The sequence below is a fragment of the Watersipora subatra genome, chromosome 4 (assembly GCF_963576615.1).
Source record: "Watersipora subatra chromosome 4, tzWatSuba1.1, whole genome shotgun sequence".
Lineage (NCBI taxonomy): Eukaryota > Metazoa > Bryozoa > Gymnolaemata > Cheilostomatida > Watersiporidae > Watersipora > Watersipora subatra.
Genome location: NC_088711.1, coordinates 62,240,947 through 62,265,241, shown reverse-complemented (window position 1 = coordinate 62,265,241; position 24,295 = coordinate 62,240,947). Strand labels below are relative to the sequence as shown.

Here is a 24,295-nt window from a genome sequence, read left to right as displayed (position 1 = left end):
GTCGAGCGGGCGAGCGACACAACAGCTTGTCACAAGACGTACTGCACCTGATGCATCAGCTGCACTGAAAGGGAGTTGTTCTTTTCCGTCTATGCGGCTTGGCTGCGATGTTATGGCGGTCGCTCCATTGGTAATCATAACGGATTTCGCGCAAAAATTTATGTAGAAAAAAAAAAGATTGCAACGTTTAACTAAAGACCAGTCTCTGTTGTAAACGTTAGTAGAATTTAAGAATAAAATGAAAATAAAATCTATAAGAACAAATAAAACTGACTGATACAAAAATAGAAATAAAACTGACAGATCACACAAATAACGACATGTTTAGTCGTTGCTGTTGCCAAAGTTCTCAAGTTCTACTAAAGTTTACCGCAGAGACAGGTCGCTGAGTAAACGTCATCTTATTTTTTCTACATAAATCTTTTCGCGAAATTCGTTATGATTACCAATGGAGCGACTGACATAACATCACAACCAAGCCACATAGACGGAAGAGAACAACTTCCTATAAGTGCAGCTGATGCATCAGGTGCACTACGTCTTGTGACAAGCTGTTATGTCGCTCGCCCGCTCGACGGGGGAACAACTCCGCAAAAACAACAGTTTGTCAAGACAGGCTAGGAACCACAGCATACCGTGAAAGTTACTGCCAACTGATACACTGAGTCAAAAAGACATTAAGAACAAGAAAAAAGACGTCTAATCTCGAGGTGCCATTCTTCGGCAAGACAATACAAGGCCTCATACCGCTACTCGAACCCCTGAAACCATCAACCATCGAGGTTGAAACTCTTGGACTACCCACCTTACAGCCCTGATCTTGCCCTTCTGACTATTATCTCTTTGGTGCCTTAAAGCCCTATACCAGAAGCATTAATGTGGAGACTCACGACGAGGTCAAAGCTACTGTTAGCTAATGGTTACGAAGGCAATCTACAGAATTTATGCTGATGGAATCGAGGAATGTGTACCAGGATGCCAGAAATGCGTTGATGTCTGGCAATTATGTTGGATAATAAAATAAAGTATCAACTCAACTACAACTTGACTTTTAGTAAAACTATCTTTACTAATTGAACAAAAGTTTATTGTTTCATCTAATTCAGCTGAACCTGAGCCTAAATAAAAAATGTGTTCATATACCTAAACAAAATAATAGACTCTGGCTAATAACTTACAGGTGCCCATAACGAGAAGGAGGGTGACAACTCTTAAAATGTCTATTTTTAGCTTGTACTAGTAATGGCATGACTAACGAGTGCAAAATTTTAAACACCTTGATTCCTGAAGCATTTATTTCCAATGCGTCTTCGCAAGAGGCTAATATTGCTGTTAAACAGTTGTTTCGTAAACTATCTGACTCTCAAGTCCTAAACTGGGAGATAAGACATGACAACTCCTATGCCCGGTATTCAAGTGTGTATATAGCATATAGCTGACCAGAGATTTCTCGCCCACTCTCAGCCTCACATTCACTTATATAGCCTTTTTTTTTAATTATTACTTTTTCAGAATAATTGTAAAAGCTACAACAAGGGATCAGCAAGCTACAGCAGTGCGAGTGAGAGCTGAGCTGAAAAATGTCTTCCAATGTCCAATCATATGTATTTGAAAAATATTTTGAGAAAAAACAAAAAAGGAATAAATTCTCGCTGAAAGGAAGTTTATACATCTAAAAAATGCTCGCAGATGAGAAGTAGACGTCTCACTCAGAATGAACATTTGTGTCCAATATCAGTGTGAAGAGAATTAGAAAGACTGAACGATATGACATAATGCATCCGGTCAAGAGCTGACAAGTAGAAACGTTTCAGCTACCTGCTAAGACTTATGTTTTATAGCAACCACCTACTATATGACTCTAAAATGCTTCAAACCATGGAGTTCACTAAAACAAGACCTGGATGCATAGCAGAGTTATCTTCTTATTTTAGAAAAGAGGGTAACTCTCAATGGATAACAAATAACACTGAAGGTAAAAAGAATAAATATAAAGGTATTACAGCAGTAATATGCATAACACAGTTACCATGTGACTATCTCAGACCACCTGCGTGCCCTGCCTTGATTGAGTTGTTGTTGAACTCTTGGTCAAGGATGACAGCGCCTGCAAGTGGATGGAATATTGTATGTCCTTTCAGTTAAATACTAAACGACTTCAGAGGAGATGGCTAACACTAGACTTATCCAACCCTTTTACACTGAAACTGACACTTCTCTAGCTGACGAGTAAAAACAGGCTACAGAGTGAACGGATGAATATACTGTTGTAGGTTTACTGTCAAGTAGCCTGAGAGTTGCTGCTATCAGTGGACACAGACTATGACACTATGGACAAGTTTGAACAGTAGAAATGCATGGTCGGACTAGTTTATCCTAAAGATTTTGCTATACAAATTCCAGAAAGCTACTATACAACATGTTATACATACTATACATGCTTTTTACACAAGCCAATAGAGTTGTACGATAATAGAGTGTACATGTTGAGCAGCAGAGAAAAGTATAGTACCTGAAAATTCAGTTGAAAAATTCAGTTTGAACAAGCAAGTGCCTCTTCCTATATTTATTGCTTAGGCCACTCATTTTATATTTTTAGGTTCACAGATTTTTTCAACACATTTTAGAGTATGTCGGTCGAAATAAAAATGTCAATGTCTGTTTTTTCTTTTTTTTAATGGCAAATTTTCAATGTCGAAATTAGAAAATAAAATAGACACACACACACACCACACACACCACACACACCACCACCCACACACCACCACCCACACACCACCCACATGCATACACGCACACATATATATATACACAAAAACTATACAAATAAATATTTCCATGCAAATATAGATAATAACATAGCTCACTAAACAAACAAATTATAGACATATACTACGTGACTAGAGCTTGTCAAGCAGATATTAAAAAAGAAACACACAAAATTACAAAAAGTTTAAATCAGCTGTTACATGTATGCAGCCCCAGAAAATCCTGAGTTGATTTCCTTGCAATGAAGTAGATGTTTTCACGTAAAAATAGTGTGAAGAAATTAGCAAACATACTCGATATGTAAGCAATAAGAAGAAAGCTGCGAACAAATTTCTTTTTTTCTTGAAAGTTTCAAGATAGTTCTAAACACGGCTGCTTCGCGCAGCGTCGATATAACAATAATAGTAATGATAAAGAAAACATTTTAAATACAGTTTGCAAATTGTAATCAGTCAAGTGACTATCGTCAGAATAATTCGTCAAACTGCAATAAGGCTAGTAAAGTCAACCAAGAATTATTCTACATTATCCCGTAATTGGCTTCCCATAACTATCAAAATATTCATCTTAAGTGGAAGTAAATGTTTTGAAAGTCCAGAAATTATGGCAGTCGTCAAAATCAAAACTCTTCATCAGTTCAACAGCGTCTAGCACATTTCAACTTAATCGTTATCATTAAATATGTGAATCCAGAACAGACAAAACCAAAAAGTCCGTTTTCCATTCCTTTCTTAGCAGTAAAAAGGGTGTCGAAATGGATTCGCTAGGTTTGCAACCACTAGTAATATTCTGAAAACGGGCTCTGCACGATACGTTCACACCTTTCGTCCGAGCATTGTCGACACTAAACAACAAGAAAATCCCCGTTTAGCCGTTCTGGATGCTGAAATTTTGCTGCCTCATAGAACGCACTCATAGAATTTTGCTGCCTCATACTGTTTCATGAAACAGCCAGAAGCTGCCTCATAGAACAATACGGCCCTGGTTACAAAAAAGCTAACGTTACGTTTTCAAATAAAAAACATTAATCAACAAATTGCAAGTTTCGGCGGTTCAAATAAAAATAAAAGTACACCTAGACTTTTTATTTTTTCAGCGGTAGTTTTTATCTCGCGTCGGCTGATCCGTGAACCTAATAATCAAAAATGAGTGGCCTTACTTCCTATTTCCTGTCATTATTGTGTTTTGATATGACGCTTTTTATCCATGCGGACATATCAACAAATAATTGTAACTAACATTGCAGTTAATCCTTGAAGACAAATTCTTAAGGTAGTGACTACAAAGCTACGGGTGTCCTATCCACCAACTAAAACTATTGTACGTAGGATTAGATGGCTAATTAGTACTTGAAACTTAAGGCCCTAGTGTGATCTGAACAAAGTAAGAAGACATGGGAGGCAATATCTACCTAACGTAAGGCACTAAACTAGGACAATGCCAAGTATTCCAATGTAAGCAAACAAAAACAAAAGAATTTTATTTAAAATTAGTAGAAACATGGTTTCCATGAATATTTACATCAATGTATCACTTTGCTCATCCTATAAGTGAGATTATATCCCTTATAGGATGCGCGGCATACATAAAGATACCCGGTACGTGCTGCCAGCGGTTCTGATTGCAAGCCAGTCCTGCTTTAATCTCGAGCAGCACTTTGAGACTTTATTAGTTAATGATAAACTTACACAAAACTTTAGTAGATTCTATCAGACAGCATTTGTATTTTTCTATCATTTGTGATTGTTTTTGATGTTTGAGGTGATCTTGCTACCAGGATGTTTCAAGATTAAAATCAATAAAACTCAATTGAAATTAAAAATGTTAGAAAATAAAAAGAAAAGCATATCAAAATAACGTCACCAGTTACGCGGCTGCCTGTCTCTCACGTTATTGATACCGGCTATTTTGTTGGTCACTTTGCCAAAGTGCGACTATGGACTTCATAACCGTATGTTCACTTGAATCTCAGCGTTTTAACGGCGATCAAGTTTTGCCAATTTTAATCTTAAAACATCCTGGCGGTCAGATCACCTCAAACATCAAAACAATCGTAAATGATAGAAAAATAACACGAGAAATTCTCCTGTCATACAGCCCACGACCAAAGTGATATTGGAAAAAAGAAAGGGTACTGATGGTTGAGAAATGCAATATTAGCAGTCAAATGGCACTGCAGTGCAATAGGATAACTGCAATGGTAGCTGCAATGTACTGGGTGTTATTATGTACAACAAACAGCTATAATGAAAGGAAAAGATTATGTGTTTTTATCTCTCCACAGCAATAGGAGAAATGCAATATTAGAAGTAAAATGGCAAGCTGCTGCGTAATATACACATGCGGGGGGGGGGGGGGGCTGTATATCATTGGCGATAGCAACCAATATATCAAGAAGTTGTGATATTTATTTAAACAGATTTTAGCTGGTTGTCATAGAAATAGATGTATATTTATAAGAAAATGTAGGCCTATTACTTAATTTTGCAAATATTAAAAACGGCTTGGCAGTACTGCGATATTGGGCACAGCCGAAGTATCATCAACAAAATCTTTAGAATAATAATAACAGTAACATATTGCACACCATCGGTCACTATATACTTCGATTTTGTGAATTCATATGATTATTCTTATAACTAAATCTCATAATAATCTTATAAAATCAAATAATTATTCTTACAATTAAATATTGTAATAATCTTATAAGAATCGTTAAGAAAATATCATCAATCAAAGAATAAAAAAATGTTCTCGTCATAAAGGGGCATTGTAGTTCGGCCCTAGCTTGTACATAAGTCGTAAAGAATTTCGGCTAACGTTTTAAATAATTTAATGAAACCTTTGGTGATTGGACAAAAAACATAGGCTGATAAACTGTGTACCACAATTTCATACTTGTAAATCGGTCTACGCCTCAAGTAGTCTACGTTTATTACAAAAACCTTTGGATAAATTTGATTACAAGTAAACAATGCCATAGACTGGTGAAATGAGCACGGTTTTCTCGTGAAATGCGCACTGCTAAATAGTTCTGTCTGTCGCACGGCTTTATTGGCGTATAGTAGGCCGGTCTCAACTTTTATTAAACCAAGCTTTTCAAGCGTTTTGTGGCGATTTTCGGCCAAATTAATCTGTCTATTTGTGTATAATCCGATCAGATGGGTAAGTTTTAAGATACTGTCGACAATTTACAAAAACTTGATAACATATTTAAATAGGCTTATATGTGTTTTGTATCGTTATTATATTTTAACGACTCTACAAAACGATGGTTAAATTTGTTGATGAGATCTCGAAACAAGGGTTTGCGACGTTGTTGATGAATAATTTTCGTAAGTTGTGTGCACATGCATTTATCATAATAATCTATCTAATAATAAATCTAGTAAGCTTTGTGTATGTTAAACTAGCATTATATAGGCTAGGCAGTCCGGCTATTACATATATTCAGACAGTGTTAAGTTTGTGAGAAGCGCATAATAATAAGGTGTGGCGGAATAGAAGAACTTGAATGGAGATTCCCTCTGCCCAATGTTCAAACAATCACCATTATGAGTCAACTCAAGTTCGGAGTTATGTGAATTTACCGTACTTACAGAGGAAAACATCTGCCTAGATACAACGCCTGAAGCGTAATCTTTCAGAGACTTTCCAGCACCAGCCCTGCATTTTATATATCCGTATAGATTAGCTCCATTCAGTATGTTTGCTATAGCCACTACAACCTGCGGAGAAAATGCCAGGGCTAAAGACCCTTCTAACCTATTCATCATCAAATTGGACCAATAAAAATGACTGTTTTATATTAATGACAGTTTTCATGACAAAGCAAATATGAAGCTAATAAAACTCCCAAATTTACTACTCGGCCATCAGCAATGAAACTTCTATAAGACCCAGAGAAAGAAAGCAGCAACGGTTAATGACCTCTGCTAGGAATGAATATAGAGTATAACTAATAATAACTACCATAACAGGGATGTAGGAAACATACCACTGAGATATGGTAGTTTTAAAATATGTATGTTGTATAAAGGTGTAATTAGGGGGTTATCCTGCCCTTATGATATGTATGTTGTTTATACTGTAGGTGTAAGTAAGGGTTCATCCTAGCTAGGGACGATATGTATATTGTTTATAGGTGTAAGTAAGGGTCATCCTACCTTCATGATATGTACATGTATATTGTTTATAGGTGTAAGTAGGAGTTATCCTACCTTTATGATAGGTATATTGTTTACAGGTGTAAGTAATGGGTCATCCTACCTTTATGATATGTATGTTGTTTATAGGTGTAAGTAAGGGGTCATCCTACCTTCATGATATGTATATTGTTTATAGGTGTAAGTAAGGGTCATCCTACCTTCATGATACGTATGTTGTGTATAGGTGTAAGTAAGGGTCATCCTACCTTCATGATATGTATGTTGTGTATAGGTAGGTGTAAGTAAGGGGTTATCCTACCTTTTAAGATATGTATATTGTTTATAGGTGCAAGTAGGGGTTATGCTTTGTTTTCAGAAACAGCAAAAACTAAATTACAACTTTAACATGGTGACATCAACTTAAATTATATTACAAGACATAATTATCCTTCATAAGTCCACACTTTAGCTTACTTGTATGTTGCACTTGAAACAATATTTCATATTACCAAAGGGAGGGTGACAGGTACCTCTCGTATTGATAATAGGTTTCAGAGATTTTATGACAGTGATTGAATATATAGGTTACCCAAAGGGGCACTGATTTAATACATTGTAAGTGTGATGGTCATGATATGTTGTCACGGTTGTGACAACTTTATACTGAATACTGAACTGATCAAGGAATATGGCTAGTAAACAGGAGAAACAAGTTAAGATGTAAAAAGGACATCTGATGCAGGCAATAAATCAATAACATGATGACAGCAGTGTTGATCATGTTGTTCAACCTTAAGGTTGGATAACTAGCCAAACATTATTTGAGCAAGAAAACCTGAGAAGCGTAAAATGGTGCAAATGAAAAAGCTAATAATGCAGTATCACACTACTACACACTCTTACCATCCACTACACACGCTTACCATCCACTACACACGCTTACCATCCACTACACGCGCTTACCATCCACTACACGCGCTTACCATCCACTACACGCGCTTACCATCCACTATACACGCTTACCATCCACTATACACGCTTACCATCCACTACACACGCTTACCATCTACTACACACGCTTACCATTCACTACACACGCTTACCATCTACTACACACTCTTACCATCCACTACACACGCTTACCATTCACTACACACGCTTACCATCTACTACACACTCTTACCATCCACTACACACGCTTACCATCCACTACACACGCTTACCATCCACTATACACGCTTACCATCTACTATACACGCTTACCATCCACTACACACGCTTACCATCCACTACACACGCTTACCATCCACTACACACGCTTACCATCCACTAAACACGCTTACCATCCACTACACACGCATACCATCCACTACACGCGCTTACTATCCACTGCACACGCTTACCATCCACTGCACACGCTTACCATCGACTACACACGCTTACCATCCACTACACACGCTTACCATCCACTACACACGCTTACCATCGACTACACACGCTTACCATCGACTATACATGCTTACCATCCACTACACACGCTTACCATCCACTGCACACGCTTACCATCCACTACACACGCTTACCATCCACTACACATGCTTACCATCCATTACACATGCTTACCATCCACTACACACGCTTACCATCCACTACACACGCTTACCATCCACTACACACGCTTACCATCGACTATACATGCTTACCATCCACTACACACGCTTACCATCCACTGCACACGCTTACCATCCACTACACACGCTTACCATCCACTACACACGCTTACCATCCACTACACATGCTTACCATCCACTACACACGCTTACCATCCACTACACACGCTTACCATCTACTACACACGCTTACCATCCACTACACACACTTACCATCCACTACACACGCTTACCATCCACTACACACACTTACCATCCACTACACACGCTTACCATCCACTACACACGCTTACCATCTACTACACACGCTTACCATTCACTACACACGCTTACCATCTACTACACACTCTTACCATCCACTACACACTCTTACCATCCACTACACACGCTTACCATCTACTACACACTCTTACCATCCACTAAACACGCTTACCATCCACTACACACGCTTACCATCCACTATACACGCTTACCATCTACTATACACGCTTACCATCCACTACACACGCTTACCATCCACTACACACGCTTACCATCCACTACACACGCTTACCATCCACTACACACGCTTACCATCCACTACACACGCTTACCATCTACTACACACGCTTACCATCCACTACACATGCTTACCATCCACTATACACGCTTACCATCCACTACATGCGCTTACCATCCACTACACGCGCTTACCATCCACTACACGCGCTTACCATCCACTATACACGCTTACCATCCACTATACACGCTTACCATCCACTACACACGCTTACCATCTACTACACACGCTTACCATTCACTACACACGCTTACCATCTACTACACACTCTTACCATCCACTACACACGCTTACCATTCACTACACACGCTTACCATCTACTACACACTCTTACCATCCACTACACACGCTTACCATCCACTACACACGCTTACCATCCACTATACACGCTTACCATCTACTATACACGCTTACCATCCACTACACACGCTTACCATCCACTACACACGCTTACCATCCACTAGACACGCTTACCATCCACTACACACGCTTACCATCCACTACACACGCATACCATCCACTACACGCGCTTACTATCCACTGCACACGCTTACCATCCACTACACACGCTTACCATCCACTACACACGCTTACCATCCACTACACACGCTTACCATCCACTACACACGCTTACCATCGACTATACATTGTTACCATCCACTACACACGCTTACCATCCACTGCACACGCTTACCATCCACTACACACGCTTACCATCCACTACACACGCTTACCATCCATTACACACGCTTACCATCCATTACACATGCTTACCATCCACTACACACGCTTACCATCCACTGCACACGCTTACCATCTACTACACACGCTTACCATCCACTACACACGCTTACCATCAACTACATACGCTTACCATCCACTACACACGCTTACCATCCATTACACACGCTTACCATCCACTACACATGCTTACCATCCACTATACATGCTTACCATCCACTACATATGCTTACCATCCACTATACATGCTTACCATCGACTACACATGCTTACCATCCACTATACATGCTTATCATCCACTACATATGCTTACCATCCACTATACATGCTTACCATCCACTACACATACTTACCATCCACTACATATGCTTACCATCGACTACACATGCTTACCATCCACTTAAGGTTGAGCCGAAAGGCGCTGGTGAAGATATAGAGTATCCAGATGAGCTGGTTGGTGAACATAGAGACCCAGAACATCCTGCTCTCCGCAGCTCCTATTGTTTGCAGATCTTTGCCCTGCAAGGTACATAGTATCATAGCAGCTCAACCCGAATAGATAACAAACCTATCACACATATTACAAAATTACACATATTGCAAAATTACACATATTACAAAATTACACACATTACAAAATTACACACATTACAAAATTCCACATATTATCAAATTAAAACATGACAAAATGAAAAAAGATTCCATTCAACACATAAGCTATGAATGATGATGCTCTTAGAGCTTCTCCGGTTTAGCTAGACTGCTACTAGAGTACAACAGAAAAAGGTATTAACTAATAGTAGCTCTCTTCTAGTACTTAAAGGTTGACTTACAACAAAATTCTTGTTACAGTGGTTTGGTATCAAAAGATTCACCATGTCTTACTCTGCTGTGTTGTAGGTGCAAAATATGTGAAAATGTGATAACAAGTTCTTAAAAGCTCAAAAACGAACAGTTAATCGCCGCCATCACGAAACTGCCGTAGATTGGAATCAGTTTATTTCTCTGACATAGTCAATCCATTTGGTTATTGCTTTGACACGTGATGTTCTCACGTGAATTGAAGGGCCAATAAAAGGCTCAATATAAAATAAGGCTCAATATTTTTGGCCTGAGTGTTTTTACCGCGATCATTATTTTTTCCATTTTAATCTTCATAAATATCTTGACAATGAGATCGCCTAACACAACAAACAACTGATAGACAAAAAATACTTTCTTTTAAAATTAACTTAAACTTGACGCAACAACATCTTTAAGAGCTTGTAATCACATTTCTACATATTTTGCACCTACAACACAGCAGAGTAAAACATGGTGAATCTTTTGATACCAAATAACTGTAATGCGAATTTTGTTGCAAGTCAACCTTTAACTTTTGAGAAGGGTACCATGAGAGTAATGTATGACGTGTAGGCCCTACCTCCTTTGACTCGTACTTCCAATGACTCTTGCCCTCATCGTCTATATAATTCCACCACCTCAATCCAACTAGGAGCCGACCTATAAAATTCCAAGTTCAAAACAGCGAAATAATCATCAACAACATGAGATATGGTGCTACCAGAGAATGGAAGCTGCACAGACGGAATGTGCAACCAAACCTCAATTCATGACCACCTGAACAGATTAATCGTTGACACCAACTGTAAGGTTTGTTTTAGGTTAGGCTTTTTAGAGTAGCCTACTAGTTTCAGCTGAACATTTTGTGCAGAATGTCACAAAAATGAACTGCTGAAGATCTACTCTTTTCAGACCTATTTTATTCAGCTATAAATACAACAATAAATTCACACAGCAAGGTATTCAGCTAACTTTAGTGAAAACTCGCTATAAACAACAGTCATATTTGCAATATTGTTACCAATATCATGCCAGAATCTAGATTGAGAAACTCGACACAAACCTACTTATATAACTTAAAATAATTCTTTTCCTTTTCAGGTCGCAATTTTATCGTTAAAATTACACAAAACATCCAAACTGTTGAAAGTTGAAAAAACATCGCAATTGACAATAATAAATTTAAATAATGCCCAAGATTACTCATACATAGTTTTAAACTTAAAATTCTCTCCTTGGAATACTCAATCAAGACTCCACATAATACTCACTGCCTAACTAGGCATCAAGGGCTGAATGTCGTAACCAATGTGAGAGTCCAGTTTACAAATGTGTGTGTAGCGCAGAGGACTGCCAAAATTCAGAATAAAAATCAAATAACTCGGTGCAAGCCCACTCCTATAACTAAAAAGTTGTTTCCTTTTTCCCTATTTATATTGGCTACTACTTGAAGATCAAATTTTATTGTTAAACTCGGCGCAAAACATAATAACGCTAATCAATATGAGTGGGTTCATAGATATGCATTACCCTAGGACACTTATATTTGCTAGTATTTAGTTTCGTGAGTAGCATACAGAGTAAAATTTCGCTGCAACTTAATTTTGTAGCTATGACGAGAGCGAAAATATAGTGATGTGAAAATAAATGCAGTGGAACCAACATAATTAGATTTCTCAGGTTTGGTTCACCGGTAAGAAAATTTTTTTCAATTTGGGACTAGTTTGTAATTGTGAACCGCAGGAAGAATTGCGTGGCCGAGATCGATAATGCAATTTGATCGCTTGCTGCCATTTGTTTCTTGGACTATCAATGAACAAAGCTATTTAATTTCGCGTTTTCGCTAGTTTGTTATGATAGTTTAGTTTCGCACATGAAATTTTCGCGAGAGGATGACTCCACGAATACGCGAAAGTTAGATGAGGCGAATACATAAGTGTCCTAGAGTATATATAACAAACTGATAAAAATGGCAAAATTACCTAAACTTCTACAGAAATCATTTTAAAGCGTACCGACCCGCAACCTAGAGCATTTACGCTACGAAGTCTGATTACTAACTGTATAGACGACTCCCTGTTATTCACATAGGGCAACCAGTGTAATATTTTACTCATTTTGTAGAATGCCAGACATATGATAATGAATTTCAATGAATCTAGTGGTTAATAGAGCCTTTCTATTAAAAAGGTCAAGATGAGTTCACAGCAGGCCCGTATTCCCTGGGGCGGCTGGCCGGCCCCAACTTTTAAGCAATTTTTTGGCGGCTAAGTACAGTCAAACTCGGATAACTCGCCTTCGGATAAAATGTAAAACTTTATCACGAACACTTGGTTAACTCGAACGGATTTGTTTGGTCCGTTCCACTGCAATGATAAATTGCTTCAGATAACTCGACCTCAACATCATTTATTCGAAAAGTTATTTGCCTAACGGCTATGGAGACAGTTTTTATCGCTGTAGAATATCATTTTATTCCAAGCCATAGAGACAAACATCAATTTTTAGTAGTTCTTAGGCTTTAGTAGTCATTATTATCGTCATCAGTGGCAAAATATTCTTGTTAACGACCTTTATAAAGGTTTGCAAAATATCAAGTTTTACCAAATATCCGCTTGGCCATGTCCCATCGAAAGCGTGGGAACTTCCGTACGAACTTAAAATAAAATCGGCAAAATTGATCTTTGTTAAAACGTTCAAAAGAAAAGGATGTCTTTTTTCTGAGCGTTTTAACTGCGGTCAAGTTTTGCCTATTTTAATTTAAAAACGTCTCGTCAGTCACATCCTCTAAAACAAAACAAATCTCAAAAAATAGAAAAATGTTGATACTTTCCGATAAATTTTTTTAAAACTTCGCACGAGAGGCCCGGCTGAGGCCCTACAAAAGAAAAACCTGTTGGGGGCTTACACCGCCCCCCTCAACACCCTCAGGTGTTCATAACTAGTCGCCTAAAATTAGCCGCCCCAACTTGTAACCAGTGAATACAGGCCTGGTTCACAGAGACAGCTTATGATAGCCTATATTGAAACGAAGAACTGACAATCATACCTGAGACATTTTTTGTGGTCCAGAAATCAGCAGCAAGGAGAATAATCAAGATGATAAAAGTGAGGACAAAACTGCTAGAGAAAATGTTGCAGAATAGATAGACGAGAATTGCGGAGATTTTAAAGAGGAGATGGAATGTGACAGCTATGGGGTATCTAAAACAAAATACAACCCGTTGTAGTTGAGCACTCCTGCTCTGTTCCATGAACTGTTAAAGTTTAATATGCTGTCAAAAGCGAGCATGCACGCGTGAAACAAAGGCTAGCAAGCTAGTAAAGAACAAAGGCATACATGCCAGTATAGTATATAACAAATAAAGGTTCACGCCATAGTCATTTAAAATTGTGATACTAAAACATTGGTTTTTGAGTGTCCCAAGTCCTAAACACATCGGAAATGGAGCACAAAACTTGAGATGTTCTGCTTCGAATGCTGAACAAACATCTAAAACTTAGAAACCATTGAGATAGCTGAGGAAGCCCGAAGATGTCACTTGATTAGCAATTGAGGTCTCCCTCTCTTTTCGTCTCACATGATTTTTAGAATTCAATCGTTATACAGATATGTATACATGGCATTGTATACGTATGCATGTTCAATGTGGTTTACTAAATACTGAATGTATTTTGTGTTTTGACTAATTATTGGTGTATCATTGTATTTCACTCTTTTAGTGTTTATGATTGACACAAAAACCTGTTGAGGCAAGGTTAGGGTACAAATTGCTACAGATATGGCAATGCAAACCACGGATAGCTTTAGTTTATGAATAAAGTATTTATTAGAACACCATGGTATTTAAAATAGTGCTATCTTTCCCAATTTACAGCTTTTGATATGAAATAATGTAGAAATGCTTGAAACATTGTTTTTTCTTCAGAAAGAAATTAACTACAGTCAAACATGGATAACTCGGCCACGGATAGCTCGAAAACATGGTTAATTCGAACGGTTTCTTTGGTCCGTTCCCACGTAATGATAAATTGCTATAGATAACTCGAACTCAACACTGTTAATTCGAACTGTTTTTTTGCCCAACGGCTACCGAAACGGTTGTTATCGCTTTAGAAAATCACTTTATTCAAAGCCATAGAGGTAAACTTCATCTTTTCGTAATTCAAAAGCGTTGTTATTACCACCATCGGCAAAATAATTTTATCAACGACTTTTCTAAAGGTTTGGTGAAATTTGATTTATACTGCTATACGATTAATAGCACGGGCTTGCCGGGTCACGCGCGCAAGGATTTTCGCCACGCACATACAAAACAAAAACAGCATGTTGTTTTGTATGTGCGTGGCGAAAATCCTTGAGTGCGTGACCCGGCTAGCCCGTGACGAATAGTTTTCCGACGTTGATTCCGTGTTGAATCAACGTCGGAATGTTGAATGTTTAAAACGTCTTAAAATTGTTTTTATTAAACGTATACGTTGTCTTAGCTGAAAAAACTATTCATCGTTTGACCTAAACACAGAATACGTGTGTACATTCAATAAGTATCCATTCAAAAAGTGTGAGTGATATACAATGTACCGTTAAACCTCGTAAAACTTTTAATTGAACTGCCTCGGAGTGTTGCTCTTAACGAATCCCAGGTAAAGTAAGGGATTTTTCTTTGGTAACTTTTTCTTGAAGTTGCATAAACTTCAAGAAAAATCGGCAAAATTGATCGTGGGTAAAACGCTCAAAAGAAAAAGATGTCTTTTCTTTTGAGCATTTCAACAACGATCAAGTTTTGCCAATGTCAATCTAAAAAAACGTCCTGGCAATAACATCACCTCAAACAACAAACCAATCTCAAGTGATAGAAAAATCTCTATACTTTTTGATAAAAACGTTTTAAACTTTACATTAGAAGCATTTAATTTGAAACAAACCATTTGTGCTTTTGATTTATATTATAGTTTGCATATGTACATGTATCTACTAATAAATAAGTAAATACATGGACTTGTGACAGTGCTCTGATAACTTGAACGCTCTGATAATTCGAACACTTTTGCTCGGTCCCTTGAAGTTCGAGTTATCCATGTTTGACTGTACCTAGTTACATAAGGTATATGTCATGAGAAAATTGTTCTGGAATTCAAACAAATTGTATGTAGAACAGCCTCCTGGAACAGATTAGTCGAAAACAGTAGTTGAAAAGTATAAGTAGTAATTTTCAATACTAAAGCTAGAGAACATTTCTACCTGATGCAAAATCTATTCTTAAGTGAGAGTATGAATAAGAAAAAACCAACTTGAAAGTCTTGCTAGGTGCAACCTTGTCTTCTTCTCCGAACTCAATTGTATCATCATGCTGAGAGGACAGAAGGTTCTGAAAAGTGCAACAATATTACCGGGTAAAACCAAGGATATAAAATCCCCCACAAGGATAGGCGGCGGACATCATGTAGGCGGCATTTAATGATCGAGCCCTGTTGGGATGAACCCGAACACGGCTAACCCGAATATGACGATGAACCCGAATAAAGCCGCTAGTAAATTAACAAATATTATGAATAATAGGGGTTATTATATTGATCTGTTGGTTTTATTTTGTTGTCAAAAAATATAGTTGCCCAACATCGTCATCGTTATGATCAGTCAGTAAAGCATTTGTGATATTAATAGTCGCCATTGTGAAATAGCCCAAATTTGGTATTAGATTTAGATTATTAAAACTAGACTGCATAGCTTTGCCTGCTGTCCCATCATCTTATTGGCCAGGTCAAACAATATGACAACGATGAAAGATTGTCATTTTATATAAGGGTGGCAAAATATTAATAAAAAGCTAGAGAAAAAAGGACGCTGTTCGGATGAGTTCGGGTAAATTATATGTAACTTGAAGCATATACTACGACGCCTAAAAATTTCAAAATTGATAAAAATAGGTGATTGAATTGTTTTATTCTCCATGGATCCATTTTTTGGTCAGATATTACCCCTACACTGTAGAAATTCGAGGTTTGCTATTGTCAACCGCAGGGGTCTACTGACTGAATGAGTTAATGACAAGATAGCAGCGAGCCGTGTTTTCCAAAACCAAGGTTAACTGTGTTAGCTCTGAAACCCAAGCTAGCACAATCCCAACAAGGCTCGATCATTGAACCCTGCCCATATGATAGCTGTCGCCTATCCTTGTGGGTGGTTATATCATTGGTAGAACAGAGAGCAAAATATACACAAATATACACACTCCTGCGCCCAACTTAGGTCTGAAGAAATAAAATGCTATTAAAAGGTTTTCTACTCATAAAACATGATGCATACATACTGATATAGTTACTTGACATAAGAAATTTTAAAGTACGAATTATCTAAAGCGTGGTTAAAATTTAATAGTTCTATTTAGAAATGAATGTTTCATAGGGTCTGCATTAAGGTGTGTCTAACATTAGACCATCTTGTGTTGCAAAATTAGAAATTGATAATAGTAAACTTTATGTTCCTGTAGATCTTGTTTAGGGTAGAGATGTCCTTATCCCCTCTTTTCAAGCCAGTGTGGGCCACCGTCTCTTCTGCATTACCAATGAGATGCTAACATAGTTTTTAAAAAGTGAGTCCACCTTTTTATTAATTTCCAAGCTTGACAATCATTATTTATGGTCAGTTTATTAAATTCATTTCATTTGCCAAAAGCGTACTCCATTTAAGGCAGACAAAAAGCTATGATAGGAAACTTTCCTGGAATAACATGATGCATTCTTTGGGATTCTCATTAGCATATCCAGTGTGGCCACCATTTGAAAACGCCCACCATTTGAAACTTAATACTAATATGGTTAATATATAACATAGGATTGACAAACTGACTCGTAAGTATAAAAAACTTCCTGAATGTAGGCCAAATAGTAGCTACCCTTCGAATGATAGGTTGCATCGGTAGTTATGGGTAGTATTGAAGCGTGTGCACATTTACCTATGTTTAAGTTCAGTAACCAGCCACTGGCCAACTGTTCTATTTTAGCTAAATGATCTTGTGGCGTAATGCTATGATACTGACAGGTAATTGGTCGATAAACAATTGCATTATCTGCAAACAGCCTTATACAGGTATTTTCAAAACTGGTAAACAATGGGAGGAATTCAATAGAAACAGCAAAGGCCCAACACTAAAACCCTGTAGAATTCCTGATGTTACCCGAGTGGGCAAATAGTAACATTCATTTATAGATATGTACTCTGAAGCTTCTACTAATGAGCCAGAGTTCGATCCGGTTGACCAACTTGTAAGTCAGACCACGTCTTCTGTCTGATACTATTTTTATCATACTAAAATGGCAAAGCTACCTTAGCGTATGAATTAAATTACACAACCTCTTCACTTGATACAACAAAAAAACGAAAGTTTATAAAGATTTTTGCGCGTCTTTCTTCCTGCTTGCGAAATGTGTTGGCCAAATTTGATAGTTTTGACCCTTTTTAACTCTAAAGAGCCTTTAGAAATCCAAATATCAAAACACAATGTATTTTCTGAATTAATCTGTGACTATCCTAGCCATGAGGACCTGCTTAAAACGTTTGAAACTCAAATAGCCAGGGAGATAGTAAGGATAGCGTACATGAAACATTTGCCGTAAAGACGCTGATTAGATATAAAAATACAAAAGTAAAAATTGCCCTTCTATAAATGAAACAAAATTTTTACAACGTTTTGGAATTTTCTTGTTAAGTAATAATACTGTATATCATTCCAGAATTATTTGATGCTTACAACGTTGTCGTCCATGACGTTGGCTGTCTCAACGGAAATCAAACAGTTGCTCGATTAGACGAAGGTTTAGAGCGGCTTTGCAATTGGTCAGTTTTGGAACCTAACATAAACACATCAAAAGGTATTAGCCTTAGCTCATTATGTATCATCTCACACCACGTTAATATAGTTTCGGTGTATGGTAGTGAACTTAGGATGATGGGTATTTTACCAATTCAACCACAACCTTTTATCGGACAAGTTTAAATAATGGCATGAGTAGTAATGAAAAATTAGTGTACAAGAAAACGACACATAACGATGAATAGAGTATTCGGCTGGCTAAAAACTGCTGGTTATGCTTTAGCTTTAAGCACAAGTTTTGAAATTTTATACTACCTCATAAATCTTCGAGCTCCCAAGTCAAGTGTAAATCGGGAACCTGAGGTTGACGTAATATTTTTTCCTGACCAAAAGCAGGCCTGTGACGCTTACTTTAGTTATGGTTGTACCAATAAGTCATGCTGGCTGTCTCATGAAGAAACGTCTTCAATGAAAGTTAAGCAATTTATCGAAAAAACTAGGCGCTCTTTAGATATTTGTGTATATTGCATAGCTTCTCAGACAATGGTAGATTCTGTTTTGGAAGCGCATAGTCAAGGTGTGCTTGTGAGAGTGGTTACAGATCAAGCTCAAGCATCAGAACATTCAGCAATGGTTGAAAAACTCCGATCATCTGGTGAATATCTATAATCATGGTTACTCCAAGCTTTTGTAAACTGCTTGCATAAATCCAAGTTATGCTGCATTTCATTGCTGTGCTTACACCTTTTGTCTTGTCACTATCCAAAGATATTAGCATCATATTATGATATGAAATTTTGCTCGAGGCTAATCGATTGAAAAATAAATTTGTTGTCAGCTGATTTTTAAGCATGCTTACATGTTTGAAAAACGTTGTGATTAGTTGAATAACATTAAAATGCAGCAAACCTGCATCACAAAATTGTGTAATGATATGAAAAGCATGATTTTATAATAGATTTGATTACAGTTGTTTTAAAATTTAGATGACAAGATATAAACAAACTCAAGTATTCATTCCAGGGATAGAAGTTAGAACAAACAACAGTACATTCTTCATGCATCACAAATTTGTCATATCTGACAATACTCAAGTGATGACGGGATCCTTTAACTGGTCACGCAATGCCATGCTCGGCAATGACGAAAACATCACATTCATACGAGGAGAAGGACAGATAACTCAGCGATACATTGATGAATTCGAGAAGCTTTGGAACAACTATAGTCCTGAACTGAAATCTTAACATGCTAACTGTCTTTATTGGTGGTATAAATATATGTAAACAAAACTATTAGACTGTAAATTTGTTTGCACGGTTGCCCTTATGTACACTAACACAAAGCTAGACTTTAGTGTTGGTAATGATGAAATTCTAAACTTGATATCTAGGTCTCATCCATGTCATCGGTCCCATCCATGTCATCGGTCTCACTAAAACATAGAAGGTATACTGTTTCATTTCGAATTGTTCGATAATAACAAAAATCAAAATCGTAACAACAAGATCATGTCTCTGGAAAGCTCCAAATTAATATACAGTCAAACATGGATAACTCGAACTTCACGGGACCGAGCGAAAGTGTTCGAATTATCAGAGCGTTCAAGTTATCAGAGCACTGTCACAAGTTCATGTATTCACTTATTTATTAGTAGATACATGTACATATACAAACTACAATTCAAATCAAAAGCACAAATGGCTTGTTTCAAATTAAATGCTTCTAATGTAAAGTTTAAAATGTTTTTATCAAAAAGTATAAAGATTTTTCTATCACTTGAGATTGATTTGTTGTTTGAGGTGATGTTATTGCCAGGACGTTTTTTAGATTGACATTGGCAAAACTTGATCGTTGTTGAAATGCTCAAAAGAAAAGACATCTTTTTCTTTTGAGCGTTTTACCCACGATCAATTTTGCCGATTTTTCTTGAAGTTTATGCAAAGATTACCTCACTTTACCTGGGATTCGTTAAGAACAACACTCTGAAGCAGTTCAATTAGAAGTTTTACGAGGTTTTACGGTACATTGTATATCACTCATGCTTTTTGAATAGATACTTATTGAATGTACACACGTATTCTGTGTTTAGGTCAAACGATGAATAGTTTTTTTAGCTAAGACAACGTATACGTTTAATTACAACAATTTTTAAGACGTTTTAAACCTTCAACATTCCGACGTTGATTCAACACGGAATCAGGGTTTGAAATACCTCTAGGGTTTGAAATAAAGTGATTTTCTAAAGCGATAACAACCGTTTCAGTAGTCGTTGGGCAAAAAACAGTTCGAGTTAACAGTGTTGAGTTTGAGTTATCTATAGCAATTTATCATTACGTGGAAACGGACCAAAGAAACCATTCGAGTTAACCATGTGTTCAAGCTATCCATGGACGAGTTATCCATGTTTGACTGTATATCAAAAAAGAGATATTTATGCATGCATGGTTTGTAAATATACTAATCAAAATATGATGCCTGTAATATAATCAGAATATGATGCCTGTAATATAATCAAAATATGATGCCTGTAATATAATCAAAATATGATGCCTGTAATATAATCAAAATATGATGCCTGTAATATAATCAAAATATGATGCCTGTAATATAATCAGAATATGATGCCTGTAATATAATCAGAATATGATGCCTGTAATATAATCAGAATATGATGCCTGTAATATAATCAGAATATGATGCCTGTAATATAATCAGAATATGATGCCTGTAATATAATATGATAAACATTTGAATGAGCTTTGAAGCAGCTCTTAACGTTTAGAGAATTTTGAGCTCAAAAAGCGAATAGGTCTGTTTCGCGAATGTAATTGGCTGGATATGACAACAGATGTTGTTTTTTTTTACAAAAGTTCAAATCTGGTCTTAGATAACTTTATATTTTTGCAATTAATTTTTTCGAAACAAACTTATAAAGTATAGTGCTTTTATGTTCCAGCCAGAGGTATAATAAAATTTCAACAACTATTGCGTCTCATTTGAATTTATTGTTAAATGCTGTAATACATGTATTACAGCATGTATTACAGCATGTATTACAGTATGCCATGTAATACATGGCTGGCTATGATTGCAAACTAAACAATTCAATTACATTTGAATTGTTTTCAGTTTGGTAATTTATGTTAATTGTTATTTATTTCTTCTGTGCAATACACTTGCCAATGTTAGTTCATTCAGTTCAATGAAGAAGCTAGGAGTCGGACAGTAATACGAAAAACATTAGTTGAAGGATGGTGATGGGAGGGTCTGAATTTCTGATGGGAAGGCAGCCATACAGACAAAATGTTTTAATAAAAAATGGATAACATTAATCCACTGCTGGAAGTTTGATTAATTTGGCCGTGTTAGTATTTTGTTCTACAGTGAAGATATTCAAAAATGGAATAAAGCTTAGAAAAATAGCCACATATAACTAGCCTAGGCGCTTTTCACTTAGACGAATGACTAAGATAGCTGCTATGCTTGTATCAAAAAATGAGGACAAAATTGTACTACACACACTCAGAAAAGTGCACATGACATTTTGTTAGGTTCTTATGGCTTCTTTCACTTGCTATCACAAAACTATATAAAGACAATGTGAGAAATTTAAAGTTATCACACCTCATCAGTATCCGTGGTTGAAGCGGAAAGTTGAAGGTTGGATATACTGTAGATCAAGGACTCGATGGACAAGACTGGAGTGTCTCGCAGGTAGTCCAGGACAGCTTCTGAATCAGAGCTCAGTTGTATGTATGTCCGCCTACCAGTCTGTGAAAACAAATTTTTAGTAAACATTTTGCCGTAAATAAAATATTTTAGTACAAAATATGCTAGTAAATTTTTTCATTGGTAGGCTTACCATCTGTTATCAACTTTCCATACATAAAAACCCTAAACATTAACAGTAATACTTGAGGAGAGCAAGCAATGCAAAAGCATTCCAAAGCATCACCAATTTGTTGAAGTAGTGTCCATTTTATCAGACGCACCCACTAATCACAGTGGTACCTTTATTAGATGCACCCACTAATCACAGTTATAGTACCGTTATCAGACGCCCCCACTATTCACAGTGGTACCTTTATCAGACGCACCCACTAATCACAGTAGTACCTTTACCAAATGCTCCCACTAATCACAGTGGTACCTTTATCAGACGCCCTCACTATTCACAGTGGTACCTTTATCAGACACACCCACTAATCACAGTGGTACCTTTCTCAGACGCACCCACTAATCACAGTGATACCTTTACCAGACGCACCCACTAATCACAGTGGTACCTTTACCAAACGCACCCACTAATCACAGTGGCACCTTCACCATATTGGCCTGTGTCACCCATAAAGCAGGCTCACAACAGGTGAATAAGAGAGAAACAAAGCAAATGGGTCATGATCACAGAAACCATGGTTAAGTCGGGATTGTAAGATTTGGAGTTATCTACATTAGCAGAAAGAGAAAATTCTCAGTTATTTTGCAAAAATTTTCTTGATTCTAGCTTAATTACAGCAGATTTCATGGCCAATAAACTGAATGCGCGTTTACCATTAGTGCAAAAACATAGTTCCAAGAGAACTGGTGTTAAAGTTTGAGAAACGCAAACCAATGCACAATTTTGTTTACATTTCAAAACGTCATAGCAACCAATATCAAGAGGTTGTGATATTCATTTAGATTTCTGTGTTTCTATTCAAAAAATTATGCTGAATTCAAAAATCTAAACAGATTTTAGCTGGTTGTCACAGAAATAGCTGTATATTTATAAGAAAATGTATTACTTAATTTTGTAGATATTTAAAACGGCTTGGCAGTACCGCGATATCAGGCACAGCCAAATCATCAGCAAAATCTTTAAAAAAGTAACAACAGTAACATATTGCACACTATCGGTCACTATATACTTCGATCTTGGAAATTCGAATAATTATTCTTATAATTAAATCTGATAATAATCCTATAAAATCGAAAAATTATTCTTATGATTAAATAATGTAATAATCTTTTAAGAATTGTTAGGAAATTATCATCGTGATTCCCTTTACATTTACTGCTTTTGACATCAGTTGGAACACCAAAGTACTGATTACAAGTGTCCAAAATGTTAGAGTTATCTTTAAAATCGGCAAAAAAGAAACGAGTATATTTATCGGACGCCATTTTTTAGTACTTCCTGTTTAGCTGAGCAACGGTTTTAAGAGGGTTTTTTCGAGGGTTGAAGACTTCTATTGGTTAAACTGATTTCAGATTCAGAAAGATCACTCTTTGATTGGTCCAGATGCACGCGTTACAAAAATCGTTACCAATATCATAAATTCAGTCGGTGCAACTTCAAAGTCGGAGAACTCAACTTCGTGATTTGCGACTTAACCATGGTTTCTGTGACCGTGACACAAATGATAACATTCTGTAGGCAGCCACCATATTGCCTACGCAATTGGAGTCCATTAGAAAAAAGCTTTCAACAAAATGAAGATTTACTACACATTTGTTTCAAGCAGATATCGATCTGCTTTCATCCGTTGATAACCTAAAACCTTGTAGATATACAGTGAAACTCGGATAACTCGCCCTCGGATAGCTCGAACACATGGTTTACTCGAAATGATTTGTTTGGTCTGTTCCCACGCAACGATAAATTGTTTTAGATAACTCGACCTTAACTTCGTTAACTCGAACAGTTTTTTGCCCAACATCTACCGTTATCGCTTTAGAATATCACTTTATTCCAAGCCATAGAAATAA

General features: G+C 36.9%; 3 protein-coding genes across 3 annotated transcripts in view; 1 reads left to right on the top strand and 2 right to left on the bottom strand.

Annotated features, from left to right (window-relative positions):
* Positions 1-1,579: 1,579 nt before the first annotated feature.
* Positions 1,580-18,595, bottom strand: LOC137393550 (uncharacterized Golgi apparatus membrane protein-like protein CG5021). Its single transcript, XM_068080147.1, has 7 exons — positions 18,482-18,595; positions 16,023-16,099; positions 13,780-13,934; positions 11,311-11,390; positions 10,281-10,406; positions 6,369-6,497; positions 1,580-2,107 (listed from the first exon to the last, which is right to left on the bottom strand). Exons 1-7 carry the CDS (start codon positions 18,494-18,496, stop codon positions 2,042-2,044), a joined length of 648 nt encoding a protein of 215 aa, XP_067936248.1. The 5' UTR covers positions 18,497-18,595; the 3' UTR covers positions 1,580-2,041.
* Positions 18,596-18,713: 118 nt separating this feature from the next.
* On the top strand, positions 18,714-19,794 carry LOC137393291 (uncharacterized). Its single transcript, XM_068079777.1, has 2 exons — positions 18,714-19,199; positions 19,568-19,794. Exons 1-2 carry the CDS (start codon positions 18,782-18,784, stop codon positions 19,789-19,791), a joined length of 642 nt encoding a protein of 213 aa, XP_067935878.1. The 5' UTR covers positions 18,714-18,781; the 3' UTR covers positions 19,792-19,794.
* A 46-nt stretch (positions 19,795-19,840) lies between these two features.
* LOC137393290 (serine/threonine-protein kinase 31-like) overlaps positions 19,841-24,295 on the bottom strand; it is a 61,867-nt gene continuing 57,412 nt past the window's right edge. Inside the window, exons 22-23 of the mRNA XM_068079776.1 lie at positions 22,172-22,318; positions 19,841-19,979 (exon numbers count right to left, since the gene is read on the bottom strand). Coding sequence (XP_067935877.1) covers positions 19,977-19,979; positions 22,172-22,318 — 150 coding nt within the window. The 3' untranslated portion in view covers positions 19,841-19,976. The remainder of the gene's footprint in view (positions 19,980-22,171; positions 22,319-24,295) is intronic.